This window comes from Oryctolagus cuniculus, chromosome 5 (genome assembly GCF_964237555.1).
Source record: "Oryctolagus cuniculus chromosome 5, mOryCun1.1, whole genome shotgun sequence".
NCBI lineage: Eukaryota > Metazoa > Chordata > Mammalia > Lagomorpha > Leporidae > Oryctolagus > Oryctolagus cuniculus.
In genome coordinates this window covers 153,488,571-153,503,906 of record NC_091436.1, presented here as the reverse complement: position 1 = coordinate 153,503,906, position 15,336 = coordinate 153,488,571, and the positions used below count along the sequence as shown (strand labels likewise).

General features: G+C 48.1%; 3 protein-coding genes across 3 annotated transcripts; 1 reads left to right on the top strand and 2 right to left on the bottom strand.

The window, feature by feature from the left end:
- Nucleotides 1–8,148: 8,148 nt before the first annotated feature.
- LOC100345683 (histone H3.1) lies at nucleotides 8,149–10,456 on the bottom strand. The gene has a single exon (XM_070074854.1). The coding sequence runs from the start codon at nucleotides 10,416–10,418 to the stop codon at nucleotides 10,008–10,010; it is 411 nt and encodes a 136-aa protein (XP_069930955.1). The 5' UTR covers nucleotides 10,419–10,456; the 3' UTR covers nucleotides 8,149–10,007.
- A 136-nt stretch (nucleotides 10,457–10,592) lies between these two features.
- On the bottom strand, nucleotides 10,593–11,892 carry LOC100345939 (histone H2A type 1-E). Its single transcript, XM_002714205.5, has one exon. It carries the CDS (start codon nucleotides 11,872–11,874, stop codon nucleotides 11,482–11,484), a length of 393 nt encoding a protein of 130 aa, XP_002714251.1. The 5' UTR covers nucleotides 11,875–11,892; the 3' UTR covers nucleotides 10,593–11,481.
- A 321-nt stretch (nucleotides 11,893–12,213) lies between these two features.
- On the top strand, nucleotides 12,214–12,769 carry LOC100346201 (histone H2B type 1-C/E/F/G/I). Its single transcript, XM_051855035.2, has one exon. It carries the CDS (start codon nucleotides 12,266–12,268, stop codon nucleotides 12,644–12,646), a length of 381 nt encoding a protein of 126 aa, XP_051710995.1. The 5' UTR covers nucleotides 12,214–12,265; the 3' UTR covers nucleotides 12,647–12,769.
- Nucleotides 12,770–15,336: the final 2,567 nt, after the last annotated feature.

Sequence of the window (15,336 nt, the reverse complement as noted above, 5' to 3'; positions counted from 1 at the left end):
AGATTTTGTTTATTTATTTGAGAGGTAGAGTTACAGACAATGAGCGAGGGAGACAGATAGAAAGGTCTTCCTTCCATTGATTCACTCACTCCCCAGATGGCCACAACAGCCGGAACCATGCCTCTCTGAAGCCAGGAGCCAGGTGCTTCTTCCTGGCCTCCCATGTGGATGCAGAGGCCCAAACACTTGGGCCATCCTGCACTGCCTTCCTGGGCCACAGCAGAGAGCTGGATTGGAAGAGGGGCAACCGGGACTAGAACCCGGCGCCCATATGGGATGCCAGCACTGCAGGTGGAGGATCAACCCACTGCGCCACAGAGCTGACTCCTGGATGTTGAAACTTTAGCATCTCCCAGTCACTGACCCACAACTTCTCATTTCTTCACAGCAGTCAGGATTCCTCTCTACTTGAACTTGCCGAGTTGTTAGCTTATGGTCTCTGTTCTTCCCCTGGGGAGACAGCTTTCGGAGGGTAGGCTCTATCTTGCCCACTGAAGCATCTTAATGGCTGCCACAGAGGAAACACAATCAATTTGAAGACACCCTGAGTGAAATCCTTTCAACAGCTCTGATTGGATTCCTGTATCCACTGTTGCTATTTGTTTGACTGGGATCTTTATTCCCTTTCATCACTAACCTTTCCCTCCTATCCATTCAGTCTCTTGCCACCAGCAGCAGGGCCCTGGAACTACCCTGATCCTGTCAGTTCCCGCCCAGGGGCTTGTGTACTCTGTACATATTCTAGCAAGCAAGCTAGCATAGCAGCCGCATACCAGGAATTCAGCTTTCACAGGCCCAGACTGTGAAAGGAGGAATGGCTTGGGCGGCTGAGTACTCCTCCCTGACTCTTTCCAATTAAACAACTGTTGGTTCCAAGTTAACTTCCAACTGCTGAGCCCCTTTGATCATCACCATCTCCAGTTGTCAAAACCATCTGTCAGTGGGGAAACCCAATGGGGTGGGCACGGGAACCATGGGAGGTGAAATACATGACATTTGTAATCAAGGATCGAGGTAGGTGTCTCAGTCACAAACTACCTGAAATGTGCTGTTGACTTGCCCTCTCGCTTTCCCATTGTTTCTCTGTGTTTAAAGTTGACTCAGTGACATTCATCCATGGGCTCAGGGAACACATTGGTCTGTGGGTCCGCCTGCTGGTGTAATAGGCGGCTGCCATTGCATTCCAGCTCTGTCACTTTTAACTGCTGCTGACACCTCGTGGTCAAGGAAGCCTGGTGCGGCTGCAGCAAGCATGTCCACATTCCATCCTGACCAGGGAAGGAGAGAGGGGCAAAGAACACCCCAGCCATGTTGTGCAAACGGAAGCAGCTCAGGAAATGCCACCCTACATCTGTCACTGTGGACTTGACACTGAGGGCCCCTGGGGGAGAGAAAACTGCCAGGGGCTTCCACTGAACTTCTGTTGTCTGCCTGCAGACAGACAGAGCCTCCCAAAGCAACTCAGCTGCTGTCAGTCACCTCCCAGGAATCTCGCCAACCAGGGAAGATTTGTTTCATAGGAGAGGTGACCAGAGGCACCCACCACAAGCTGACAGATGGCCCCAGGCTATTTACCTAGGCCTCCGAGGACCCACTCACCTTTCTCCAAAATAATTTCCTCTCCTCTGAGTTGTCCATAGGCCCTCTCCCCTCTACCCTAAGATGAGGTGTTTGTAAGCTGCTGGGGTTTAGAGTATTTCCCTTTCTTTCAAGTGCTAGTAGCTGCACAGAATAAATTTATGTGCCTTTTGTCTTTTAATCTGCTGGTGGTGAGTTTATCCCATAGACTCAATTATCAAACCCACAGAGTCTAAAGAGAATTCTTTCCTCTTCAAAACTCTGAAGACAGTGTAATGTCACCTCTACTAGTGCAGCATGGACCCAAAAGAAGTCTGAAAAGAGTTATTATTGGATGAGAAAATAGAAGCCAGTTCAGGGATCAGCAGCTTGTGCCTGAAGACTTTATCAATAAGAGAGGAAGGAGCATACATCCTGAGGACACTGGAACTTCCCGATACAAAACAAATGAAATATGAACATTGACAACGATTGCATTACTTAAGAAGATAAGAACACAACACAGTTCTGACAAGAATCAAATTCTCATCTGGTTGCTGTGAGGGTCAAATATAACTGTTTGGGAAGTCTGGAAAATACTTTACAAATTAGAAGCGAGGCTGCATGGTTAGATTCAATGCCTACTGTGAATGAGGTGTGCTGAGTTTGGAGTCCAGTGGCACTGTACTTTGTAAAATATCAATTTCAGGTCTAAGAATCTGTTACACTAATTGTATCTGTCTCAGCCCTGTTTTCAGGGTCAACACATTCAAGGCATATAAATATTTCTGTCAATGTTCTTTATGCACTACCACCCCCAAGTCTTGCATAAGACTCAGCCAGCCTTGCCTTTTGCTCTATAGAGTTCACTTCACTCATTTCAATACACTCTGCCATATTCCTCAAAGCCTTCCACATTTGAAATACATACCTCATTCAATGTACTATGCCTTCAGGCACAGGATCTGTTATGTTCTGGGACTTGAAATATTGTTCCATATACAACTAAAGAACACCAACAGGACCTACTTAAAATTGGTGAGTTTTGAGTATCACCTGGGTTGAAATTTGTTTCATATATACTAGCTGGGTGACATTTGGAATTAAGCAAAACGATTCTTGTTGTTTCCTCACAGTACAGTGGAGGTAATACAAAATTTTTATGCTGATGAGGTGACTTGCTGAAGCTACTTCTGAGCTTGATCTAAAACAGAACACTGACTCCTATGAATATTTCTTTTTAAATTTTTTTTAAGATTATTTATTTGAGAGACAGAGTTACAGAGAAGGAGAGACAGAGAGAAAGGTCTTCCATCCACTGGTTCACTCCCTAGATGGCAATCTTGTGAGTCTCCCATGTGGATGCAGGGGCCCAAGCACTTGGGGCATCTTCTACTGCTTTCCCAGGCCATTAGCAGAGATCTGGATTGGAAGAGGAATGGCTGGGACAGGAATTGGCACCTTTATGGTATGTAGGCAATGCAGGCGCTGCAGGTGGAGGCTTAGCCTACTAAGCCACAGCACTTCACTGTTGTTCCTACCACTACCAAGGAAGAACAGGTGACTTTTACTAGTGATTAGGAAACAAGTGGGTTTTCTGGGAAGGGACCTGGAGCAAGGAAGAGTTTGAGAAATGAAAGACACATGACATTGTCTTCTGGTCCCCTTCCTATATAAACAAATTCTCCATGGCTAAATAGACAGAAACTCACTGACCATTAATTTAATACCGTCCTTCTCCCCAGGTTCAAACTGAAACTTCATTTGCCAGTATCTCTTCTAGTTAGATGTGTCCTTTTAGCTGAATTTTTGCCAACAACAGAATATAAGTGAAAATGAAGTTTGACATTTTCACGCCTGGAGCACAATAATCTTCCACTAAGCATTTTTCATACTCATTCACCCTTCAGGACAAATGTGGAGAGCATGTTCAGGATGCTGAAACAGAGGCAAAGGCACCTGGGCTTCAAAACACTGCTTGGAAGCAAGCGTGGCCTGCTGTCTACAGCAACCGTTCTGGACCTCAAAACTGCAGAAAATCATCTTACATTGTGGGAAGCAACTGAGAGCTGTGGATTTAGTTCAACTATATATCCAGCACCAAGGCAGGGTCCAGAGCCCTCATTTCTAAGAAGAAGTGCAGGCACTTGCTCGTGGGACAATCCTTAGACCAAGATACTCCATCACTAGAAAAAGAGGTAACATATCACGTGTCATAGAAACTGTATTAGGGTTCTCCAGAGAGAGAGAACAAATCAATTAGATGATAGATAGATAGATAGATAGATAGATAGATAGATAGAAAAAGAAGGTTTCTTTTAGGGAAGTTGTCTGAGAATTCTGAGGACAACTTACATCCTGAGGACACTGGAACTTCCTGATACGGGAAGAACATGGATGCAAGTAGGATGACTAAGGGTAAGGGTCTAAGATCCCAGGGGGCTACCAGTCCTTGAATCCAAAGGCCAGAGATTACCGATGTCCCCTGCAGAAGACAAGTTTATCTGAGCTCCCAAAAAGCAAGAGCCCAACAACCTTTCCCTCTTTGTTCCCTCTGGATCCCAACTGACTGGGTGGTGCCCGTGCACAGGGAGAGCAGATCTTGCCTGCTTGGTGCATGCGTACTCACACACGGGCCTGAAAAGTCCCTCAGAGATACAGTCGCACGCAAAGCTTTACCATCTCCCCATGTGCTCCTTAATCCGCTTAATTTCATGCCTAAAATTATTATAGCAACAAAGCTCAGTGTTGGAAAGTTTCTCAAGTTAACCAGTGAGAGGAAGGGACAGTATTCTCCACTGGCAATAAAATGCCTGTGATCATTTCAAGTTGAAGGAGACCAGCCTCCCTGGATGTGCTGCCTCTTAGACCCTCAGGGAGAAAAGCTCGAGAAAGAAATGGAGACTCTAGGCCATTGACACTGGCCCCCAGAAGCTCCATAGAGTTATCTGAGCAAGTCCTGAAAGAATGAAGACTCCAGTTATTCTCTCCAATGGCACTCTTTAAAGAATAAGGTAGAAGTTGGCACTGTGTTGTAATAGGTAAAGCCGCAGTGTGGCCTCCCATATGGGTGCCAGTTCAAGTCTCTGCTGATCCACTTCTGATTCAGCTTTCTCCTGTGGGCTAGGAAAGCAGTAGAAGATGGTTCAAGCTCTTGGGAGCAAGCTCCTGGCTCCTGGCTCCAGATAGGACCAGCTCCGGCCATTACAGCCATTTGGGGGTGAACCAGCAGATGGAAGATGTCTCTCTCTTTCCTCCATCATAATTGTATTTTGTTTCATTCAAATATGGGTTTGGCCATTGAACCATGAGCACTACGGAGGCTTTCACATAGACTTCTGTTCACAATAGGATGAGCGGTTTTATTAGTACTCGGGAACTCATTCATGTTTATCCAGTGTAACAAAACCTCAAAAAATGTGACATTTAAAGACCTTTTAGAAACCTTGTTTGAATTGGTTTTTCTAAAATAAGAATGGTGATTTTGCAGAACCTAGATCTCATTTCAAATGCGTTGTTACATAACTAATTCTCTTAACTCTTGGTATCCTTGAATCAGGCAGTCATCTGTGGCGTTAGCATTCATCTGTTCTGGCCCCTGCCTCTTGATTCACTACCTTGAGAAATACTTTTGAAAAATATGAAGTCAGTGTTGTTACCTGGAAATTTCAGTTTGATAAAAAGCACGAGGACCCTGGTTTAGGTAGTTGTCTCTCAGCACTGTGGCCACAACCCCATGTGAGCTCCCAACTCTATCTCTGGGCTTTTATTTTCTGGGGAGTGATCTTCCTACAGAAATATGTGAAGATCTCCTCCTTTCAGACTTCAGGCCTAAGTATGCGCTCATCTCAGTTCCCCAGTCTTTCCTACTCTCTCACCCTATTTAAAAACGACAACAATTCCCCCCCGCTCTCCCCCCACCCCCCGTCTCTCCCAGCCCTGGCAGTCTATTTTCCTAGTGTGCTTGATGCTTTCTAACACAACACACTTTCTGCTTGATGCTTTCTAACACAACACGCTTTCACATGTGTGTAAAGAATGCAAAGAAGCTCCACAGAGAAGGGACTTTACCTGTTTACTGCTCTGTTTCCAGCATCTAGGGTAGTGCTGGGTATGCAGTAAGCACTCAAAAAAGCCTAGGTGCAATGAATGGATGGAAAAGTTAATAAGGTAAAATAAATGTATGTATAAAATAGAATGTCCATCCATTCTCTAGCCCCACACACAATGCCCCCTTGACTTATTCACCCCAACGAGCTCCTGGGTGAAGCAGTTGACCCAACCCACAGAGCTATCATGAAGATTAAATGCGATCAAGCCCCCTGGAAGGGGCTAAATTATAGACTTTAGAGCTAATGAAATCATGAGTCCTAGACTACTTGGACAATTCCTAAGAAAGGTGTCATTAACATTTCTGCTTGGCAAATGACTTAGAAGGAGAGAGCTAAATGGAGCTTAAAATAGACAGTCAGGGCTCTTAGATTCACCCAAAGCTGTTACTGACTGAACAACCTAGTGAAGGTTAAGCTGGGTAGCTCATCACTATTTTGGTAAAAGTATCTCTTGCTTGGTCCTTAAAGACACTCACATTTGCAATCCAAGCAAATTCAGTTTGTTAACTGAAGGCAATCACTTTGGCTGTAGCCATAAATTGAGCTAACTCTAGTACCACTGTATGAATGAAGTTAAACCTAAAACGTTTTTGCTTTTATTTTTTCTTAAAGATCTATTTTTTAAAATTTAAATCAGAGTTACACAGAAAAAGAGAGTCAGAGAGAGAGAGAGGCCTTTCATCTGCTGGGTCACTCCCTAAGTACCCAGAACAGCTGCAGCAATCCAAAGCCAGGAGCTTCCTCTGGGTCTCCAATGCAGGTGCAGGGGCCCAAAGGACTTGGACCATCTTCTACTGCTTTCCCAGGCCATACCAGAGAGCAGGATTGGAAGCTGAACAGCCAGAACTCGAACTGGTGCCCACATGGTATGCCAGCACAGCAGGCGGCAGCTTCACCAGCTATGCCACAGCACCGGCCCCTCAACCTAAAACTTTTACAGGCTATTCCTTTTCTCCCTATTTTGAGGGAAAGAAAGGTAATTTTTGGCTCAATGCTTGTAAATTCTTCGTTGGAATGAATCCCTATAACAAAAGACAGATTAACAGAAAAGCAAACAAATTCACTGGCATGCACTTTCACATCCATGAGACCAGACGGTTTTGATGAATTCCAGCTAATGTGGCATCTTCAGTAAAGAGCAACCAGTTTTTAAAAAAGATTTATTTATTTGAAAGGCAGTTAGAGAGATAGAGAGGGAGAGACAGAGAGGTCTTCCATCTGTTGGTTCACTGCCCAAATGGCCAGGGTTGGGCCAGGCCTCAGCCAGGAGCTTCTGTGTCTCTCATGTGTGGGCAGGCAGTGCCCAAGCAGTTGGGCCATCCTCTGCTGCTTTCATGGCTGCTGGGATCCGGCAGAGAGCTGGCATTGCAGGTGGCAACTTGACCCACTATACCACAGACAGTCCCAAGAAGAATCAACTCTTTGAGGAATGACAACACAAATGGAAAAGGACCTTAAGTCTCTAGGGCTGGCAACTTGGGTGCAGGTGTATGATTGACAGAAGGCTGTCAAGCTTGTTCTGTGGGTTCTTCTGGTGCCCCCAGCTACCTTTCACTCTGATAGTTAAAGCTGTCTTCAGGGTTCTTCTCCCTGGGAGGAGTGGCTCAGGCTACCTGCTGTCTTTGTAAATCTATATTCCAACTTTTAGGCAAAAGAGGGAGGGCAGGGCTTTCCTGAATCTGCTTGTTGGCTGCCTTCAGCTCAACAACTCTTTGTATTTCGGGGCTGATGTTCTGATTTTCCAGAGAAATGTGGCTGTTGTGTTACAGAAATCTGAGGTGGGAAGACTCCCTTTGTTCAAACAGGCACCAGAGACAGTGGAGGATCAAAGCAGTTTATTACGCCAGCTGACTCAGCTGGAATCATTTCCCGAGAACTGAGCGACAATCCCAAGTTTTTTACAATACTTATAGGTTCATCAGCATCACACCTTAGCTGTTACAGCATTGGTGGGTTTAAATCACAGCCTACGTGACTTAGGACCACACTCTCAATGGTCAGTGGGCCTACTATGTTTGTAGAAGAGATACCGGGGCAGATCTTTTAGGACAGATTTATGACTGGAGTTTACAGAAGCAGAACATAGGACTTCTTCCCCCCTAGACAAGATCACAGAGGGCAGCTGCTTCACTAGTTAATTGCCAGCAGCCACCTTTCAAGGTCTGTGTTGGGAGGAGGGTCTGCTTCTCTTTCCTTGTCTCTGGTTGTGGCTGTATTTCCTCTACAGTTGTTTGAAATGAGATTTAAGGCCAGGGAGATGCTGAACATGGGTGTCACTCTCTCTCATCAAGCAGGTCTGGATTTCTTTCTAGTATTCAGTTGTGCTCAGGTTTAAAAATCACAGTCCAGGTTTCTTTCTTTTGCCCTTATTTGGACCTTCAAAATAGATGGTAACTCCTGGAGTCCAGCTCCAGCCAGTCCAGGGATACCAAGGTGTGAGAGGTGTCAGTGCATGAAGAAATGAGACACACAGCAAGGCTGATGGCAGGGCTCTGGCTCTCAAACACCAGACTTTATTTTTATATCATAAGTCACAATAAGTTACAAGAACAAGTCTGTTGTCCACTTTCATTTAGTGACACTTTGATTTTCAAGGGCATATTCAGAGCATGGGTTACCGTCACAGACAGGTGCGAGATAACAGGTTGCCCACCCAAGCCAAGGTCTGGAGTGCTGTAGCGCTATGCAGAAATTGGCTACACAATCTAGCATAGCACCTTCCTAATCTAATCTTTACTAAAGCCTCAATGCTCAAAGCAGGCCCTTTTTAAAATGTTTCCCCTCTTTGCAGTTCTTTCTGCAACTCTAATTTCTTTATTGTACTTATCTAAAGGTTCACTTAGATCTATTCCACAGTTTTGACATTCTAACCATTGCTGTATTTGTAGCATATACTGAATTAAAACTTTAATAACATTTATCTTTACTCTAGTGGGAAGTATATACCAGGGAGCCTGTTGCCTTTTAATTCTTTCCCACAAGTGTAAAGCATCAACCCCTTCTCCTACAGTAATATTTGGCTTGATTAAAATTCTACAAAGCAATGGATATTTTGGGGATTAAGAGGCTAAGTGCTCGTCCCTAAAATTAGCAACACAGCTATCATTAGCAGGACCACCAGGAAGCTCCGGCTTTCTCATGCAGAGTGTGGTTCCCTGCAAACCTAAAACCACCAAGAGGACCGCAGGGGTCCTTCTCACGCCTTGCTGAGACAGACCTGCTGTGACCTTGTCAGCCAGATGAAGGTGCCTGGGCCTAGCCAGGTAACCAGGAACGCTGTAGTGTAGACTATAGACTGTGCCATTCCAGAATGCTCAGGATGGCTCGGCTGAAGGCAACTAAGAAGCAACAGATGCCTAAAAGCTACTCGCCTAAAAACTTAGGAAAACACATTATCCTGCCCCGCTCGCAGCAGCGACAGGGTAGGGGAGGTACTAGAGGAATCCACAGAGCAAGGGTGACTACCAGCCTTTAGCAGACAGGTCTAATTCTCCCTTCTCCAAGTCGCCATCCATACAGACTCGCACCTTTCTCCTTTGCCACTCCAACGGAGAACCCGAGGCTGCTGAAGCAACAGCTCCCCTACAACCCACAGCCCCTACGTGAGGGGTCCTCTTGTTCCTATTACCGCCACCCCGCTGCCTCAGCGCCCTGCCTCTTCTCCGGGATGACACCCAGTACCTGCCTCCTCTCTGCAGTCCAGCGAAATGCCACCTTCGCAGAGACCTTCACTGGTCACCTTAACTAATCAGACTCCTGTGACCTTTCTCACTATCACATGCACTTACCTATATACATGAGGGGAAAGGATCTGGCACACTAATTCCCAAGCAACACATACAATAATTTAAGCTTACAATGTGCCAATGTTAACAGGAATTAAGTCGCTAAGATATTAGCATAACTTAACATAATTGAGACTGCGGGCTTTTGGGAGGATCGAGAATAACTACCAACCAAGTAGCTTTCCGCTGCCAGGTGACCGCACAGCACTGGAGAAATGGGGGAACTTAGTTTGTATCAACGAACTCCCCTGAAACACTGTAGGCCTCGCGAACCGAACTCACTTATCTGCCAATTCCCTGCAAGAGGCCAAAGCTGGAGCGCTCGGAAAAAGGATCCTAGGAAGCAAACTAACCGAAGCTTACTAAAACTTACCCACTGATGTCCCCCGACGATGGGACATCCAAATCCACCCTTTGCTACCGCAAAACGAAGGGCCCTGAAGGTAATTAGCACTTCAAAGTGCTTAGCTGGGTCACAGCTGCTTCCGAGAGGACGTGGTGGCTCTTAGAAGAGCCTTTGAGAAGGGGGTTGGAGCGGAGGCGAGCGGGACCATTAGGCCCGCTCCCCGCGGATGCGGCGCGCCAGCTGGATGTCTTTGGGCATGATGGTGACGCGCTTGGCGTGGATGGCGCAGAGGTTGGTGTCCTCGAAGAGGCCGACGAGGTAGGCCTCGCAGGCCTCCTGCAGCGCCATGACGGCCGAGCTCTGGAAGCGCAGGTCCGTCTTGAAGTCCTGCGCGATCTCGCGCACCAGGCGCTGGAACGGCAGCTTGCGGATCAGCAGCTCGGTGGACTTCTGGTAGCGCCGGATCTCGCGCAGCGCCACCGTGCCGGGTCGGTAGCGGTGCGGCTTCTTGACGCCGCCCGTGGCCGGCGCGCTCTTGCGGGCCGCCTTGGTGGCCAGCTGCTTGCGCGGCGCCTTGCCGCCCGTCGACTTGCGAGCTGTCTGCTTCGTGCGAGCCATTTCGGAGCTCCACCGGGTCAGTCACCAAAATGGCGTACCAAGCGACCCAATTTCCCCTTTATATACGCTGAGAAATGGTCGGATTGGGCTCTCTGGTTTAAAAACATCCCGCGCGATAAAGCCATTGGCTGACGCTCCAGTGACGTAACTGGCTTCCCTGTGCTCTCATTGGATAAATTCCTCCAGCTTCCAATCCCCGGGCTTCTGTTAGTCTGAGCTGGGAGAACTCCATTTCCTTGGCTTTCACACTGCGGGGCCCTCAGGAAGGTGGGCTCCAAGTTGCTGATGGCCGCAGTCATTGTCTAACGGCGGGCAGACGCCCAGGGCCGCCCTTCCAGAACAATCTGCCTGAGCCGTTTCCGTCTTTCACGGCGTCTGTCGGCTGTCTCCGAGCTCCTTTCAGCGACCGTGGCCCAGCGGCTGCGTTCCTGGCTGGAACCGCTGGGGCAGGGCCGAGACAGGAACGGCGGGTGGTGTCGCACGGAAACGCCAGGCCGACTTCCCCACGGTCCTGTCGCGCTCACGCGGCCCTCAGCCGCCTCTGCGTCCACGAGCTTCCGTGAGGAGCTCCCTGAGCCTCCCAGTGCTTCCCTCCCGGTGCCCTGCCCGAAGCAGCGTCGGGTGCGGAGCGCATCCGTAACCCCGGCAATGTGCATGAACTGGAAACGCCCCTCCCCTCAAAGTTGGGGTATAGTGTTCTGAGTACCTTGGGGACCACCACAATGTGACAAATTGGACAGAATTTGCGGTTTAAGGCCCAAAACTGCGAGTGCCCTGGGGACCGCAACCTGTCATTCATTAACCCGGCAACTGCTTAGAGCCAAATTAGGGACCTATATCATGAGTCCAAGTCGATCTGCAAAGCATTAGAAACGCACTTCCCTTCAGAACTTGGGATGTATTTCAGGCCCACAACTGTCTTGAGTGCCCTAGGAAACGCTGTGCCGCCACTAGTGCGGGCTAACTCCTGCCCGGAGACCGTTCGTTACAAGCTTTTTTGCGACCAGGTGGATGGCTCTGAAAAGAGCCTTTGGTTTAATGGAGTCTACGGACGCCTGCGGCTTCACTTGCCCTTGGCCTTGTGGTGGCTCTCGGTCTTCTTGGGCAGCAGCACGGCCTGGATGTTGGGCAGCACGCCGCCCTGCGCGATGGTGACGCGGCCCAGCAGCTTGTTGAGCTCCTCGTCGTTGCGGATGGCCAGCTGCAGGTGGCGCGGGATGATGCGCGTCTTCTTGTTGTCGCGCGCCGCGTTGCCCGCCAGCTCCAGGATCTCGGCCGTCAGGTACTCGAGCACGGCCGCCAGATACACCGGGGCGCCGGCGCCCACGCGCTCGGCGTAGTTGCCCTTGCGCAGCAGGCGGTGGACGCGGCCAACGGGGAACTGGAGCCCGGCCCGGGAGGAGCGGGTCTTGGCCTTGGCGCGCGCCTTGCCGCCCTGCTTGCCGCGTCCAGACATGACGAACCACAAAAATGAATCTTAGGAAAATTGCTAAGGTGGAGGCGCAAGCAGCTAATTATACCCTGCTGTAGTTTCTTAACGTAGCCTATCCGAGTTGTCGGATACAAATTGCAGCCAATCAGAAAGTAGCAGTAAAGCCAAGCCCCCTTCTAATTTCCTTAAAACGTAATGAGTTCAAAGGCCATAGTCTCCGAGGCGGGAGATGCAGAAGGAACCAATGAGAGTTCAGGATCAAAGCTACCCTATCAGAGTTGAAGATACTAAATGAGCCAATGAAAATCCGAATCGCTGTAACACCTTATTTGCATTCTCACCAAACAAATAGTCACCGTGCCTGCGTTTTCCCACACTTGGTTTCTTCTCACTAGAAGATTCAGAGGGTTTGATCATGCCTGAGCCCGCGAAGTCTGCGCCGGCCCCGAAAAAGGGCTCCAAGAAGGCGGTGACCAAGGCGCAGAAGAAGGACGGCAAGAAGCGCAAGCGCAGCCGCAAGGAGAGCTACTCGGTCTACGTGTACAAGGTGCTCAAGCAGGTGCACCCCGACACCGGCATCTCGTCCAAGGCCATGGGCATCATGAACTCGTTCGTCAACGACATCTTCGAGCGCATCGCCGGCGAGGCCTCGCGCCTGGCGCACTACAACAAGCGCTCCACCATCACGTCGCGCGAGATCCAGACGGCCGTGCGCCTGCTGCTGCCTGGCGAGCTGGCCAAGCACGCCGTGTCCGAGGGCACCAAGGCTGTCACCAAGTACACCAGCTCCAAGTGAGCACCCGAATTGGCGCCACTACCCCTCACCCCAAAGGCTCTTTTCAGAGCCACCCACAATATCTCCAAAAGATCTGTAACCTGGGGTTTTGTGTGTAGTAAATATTTAACGCTGACACTAAAATGTTCTCATAGTGCTGGCTTGTGTTGTGTAAGGGTTATGAAGAAACACAATGGAGTTGGATGCTTGTTATGTCGTTCCCTAGGTAGGTCAACCTGCATTACTTTTTGAAATACTGTTGTATTCCCGGAGTCCTAACTGGCTTTCGGTCATCTTAAAGCCCAGTTCAAATGTTTTTGTAGAAATCATTGGAGTATGGAACGAACGGTCCCCTATGTCCGCTACTTTTCTACCTGTCTGAACACCCGCGTTTCAGAATTGACAACAGCAGGACGCGGGGGGGGGGGGGGGGGGGGGGGGGAGGGAGAAGACGTGAGGTCTCCACAGCTACTAACTTAACTTCCATGACTGCTGCGGTGAGGAGACGGGACCCGCCTGCGCCAGGCTCCCATTAGAGTTCCAAGCGCTCCTGGGGTTCGAAAGCTGCCCCTCGGAATGCTGGAGCCTCCTGCCAGTCACTACATTTTCCTGAGGTTTCATTGGAAGGCAGGATGAAAACAAAAATCATCATACCCGTAATCTCGTGGCACAACAAGGTTACACCAGCAAATTTTTTAAAATAAAAATCTTAACTTTGGCACTAAAGGTCATTTGGCGCTAATTCCACTGTTCTGAACGACTTAGTAGATGGGGAGCCCTGGGCTCTGGCAGTGTAACCCCGAGGTGAGTCTCTCCCGAGTAGGTATCGCAAATGCTGACGTAGCTGCTTGCCATGAACATTTTGGGGATGGAGCTTGTGAAGAAATTCTAAATCTCACAATAATTAAGGCTTCATTTCTTGCTCTGAAAATTAAGGTTTAAATCATTTTAAAACGGTATGCAGAGGGTAAAAATTCCAAATACGGTTAAAGAGGAAGATTCCTCAGGTCGGATGCAGTCCTGTTTGCATCTTGATTTGCGGAATTTATTGGATCCTTTGAGTATTTGAATCTAAATAGGAGTAACAATTACTACCGTTTATCGTTGCCGAATTAATGCTAGAAGATGATAAGGCACTGTATTAACGTGAACTCCCTAGGCAAAGATTTTTTAAAAAGAATTAATTTGGTCTGGAGTCACAGGCTAGCTTCAGGAGGAAATTACAGAAATCTCTTAGTTCACTCTTAGCTTAAACTTCTGACAGCCATTCTAAAGCAGCTGGTAATCCCACAGAGCACAGCTATCAAGAAACGCCTAAACACGCCACCCTGTTCAAGCCTATCACATTTGTGCCTCTTGAATACCTCGTTTGCATGTACGTAAGCACATTAAATTTCAATACCTTATTTGCATATACGGACCTGAAAGAGAACGTCCCTCAGAATTTTTTTCTTAGTATTTCCCATTATCTTTACAGAATGCTTTGTTTTGTGCTATATCCTGCCCTACCCCAATGTGTAGGCTACTTTTTAGCCAAATAATAAAATTTAAAAAATTAAAATAATAAAATAAAGTATAAAAAAAGTTTTTGGCTTGCACGGTCTGTAAAAGTACAGGTAAAGTATCTAGGGTACAACAGGGCTGCTCAAGCCTCTCCTTGTTCCCACATCGATGTCAGGAGCCCTGGATCCTTAAAAAGGGCTGCCTCTTAGCATTTGATGCCAGTTAGAGTTTCTGGTCTGTCATTAACACTTATCTAACACTGGGAGCCCTTCCATGCATCCATGTCTTTCCTCCAATGTATTTGGGGGACACATCCTGATTCCTGTGGCTGTTAGACCTCCCTGACTGCCAGTTGAAGCAATTTGTGCCCCTCTCCAGGAACTTTGCGACACCTTTAGGAGATCTGGGGCCTCATTCAAGGGGTTCCTCTGTAAAGAAACCTGGAAACAGCTGAGAATTCTCTCCTCATGCCTCACTCACTCCTTTGCTAACCTCCATTTCTGTAGTAGGTTCCCCTTGGGTACTTCCAAGCCTGATCTTTTAAATTAAAATGCAATTTGGCAGCTAAGTACGTTCCCTTAAGATTTTATATATTTGAGAGGCAGAGTTACAGAGAGAGGGAGAGGGAGATGGGGACAGAGAGAGATCTTCCATCCACTGGTTCACTCCCCAAGTGGCTGAAATGGCCAGAGCTGGGCGGATCAGAAGCCAGGAGCCATCCTATAACTGTAAAATAGGGAGTAGCTGCTTGATGGGGGTGGGGTGGGAGGCATGAGCACCCTGAATGCATTGCCCTGGGACCCCGGGCCCCACAGCGGAAACCACTGTACATTCCTGGACCTCAGAAGCTGAAGAGCAGCACCTCACCCCAACATAGAAGTCATATCTTCCAGTTCTGATTCTTGTTGCTAGCTTTCCACTAGGGCCCTTGAAAAATTCATGGAAAATTAATGTGATGCAAAAAACTGGGTGGACCTCGAACTGTTACCTGCACCAAACTTTTAATTCCATCTTCCCACGAACATTTTGAATTGCCTTCATACTTGCGGCTTCTGTAAATACTTTGTGAAAAGTACCCCTAGTAGCCGCAACCTCCTTTGTCCCTGGGCAGTATCCCCTCAGCGTGGTCACTTGCTCTATGGGACTCTTGCAGGAGGGGCTGCCTGACCTCCCCCAACCCGAGCCCTTGAAGGGGCTCATTAGAGCTT

Excerpts from the sequence above, each read along its gene's own strand:
- LOC100345683 (XM_070074854.1), bottom strand. The coding sequence starts at position 10,418 with ATGGCTCGCACGAAGCAGACAGCTCGCAAGTCGACGGGCGGCAAGGCG.
- LOC100345939 (XM_002714205.5), bottom strand. The coding sequence starts at position 11,874 with ATGTCTGGACGCGGCAAGCAGGGCGGCAAGGCGCGCGCCAAGGCCAAG.
- LOC100346201 (XM_051855035.2), top strand. The coding sequence starts at position 12,266 with ATGCCTGAGCCCGCGAAGTCTGCGCCGGCCCCGAAAAAGGGCTCCAAG.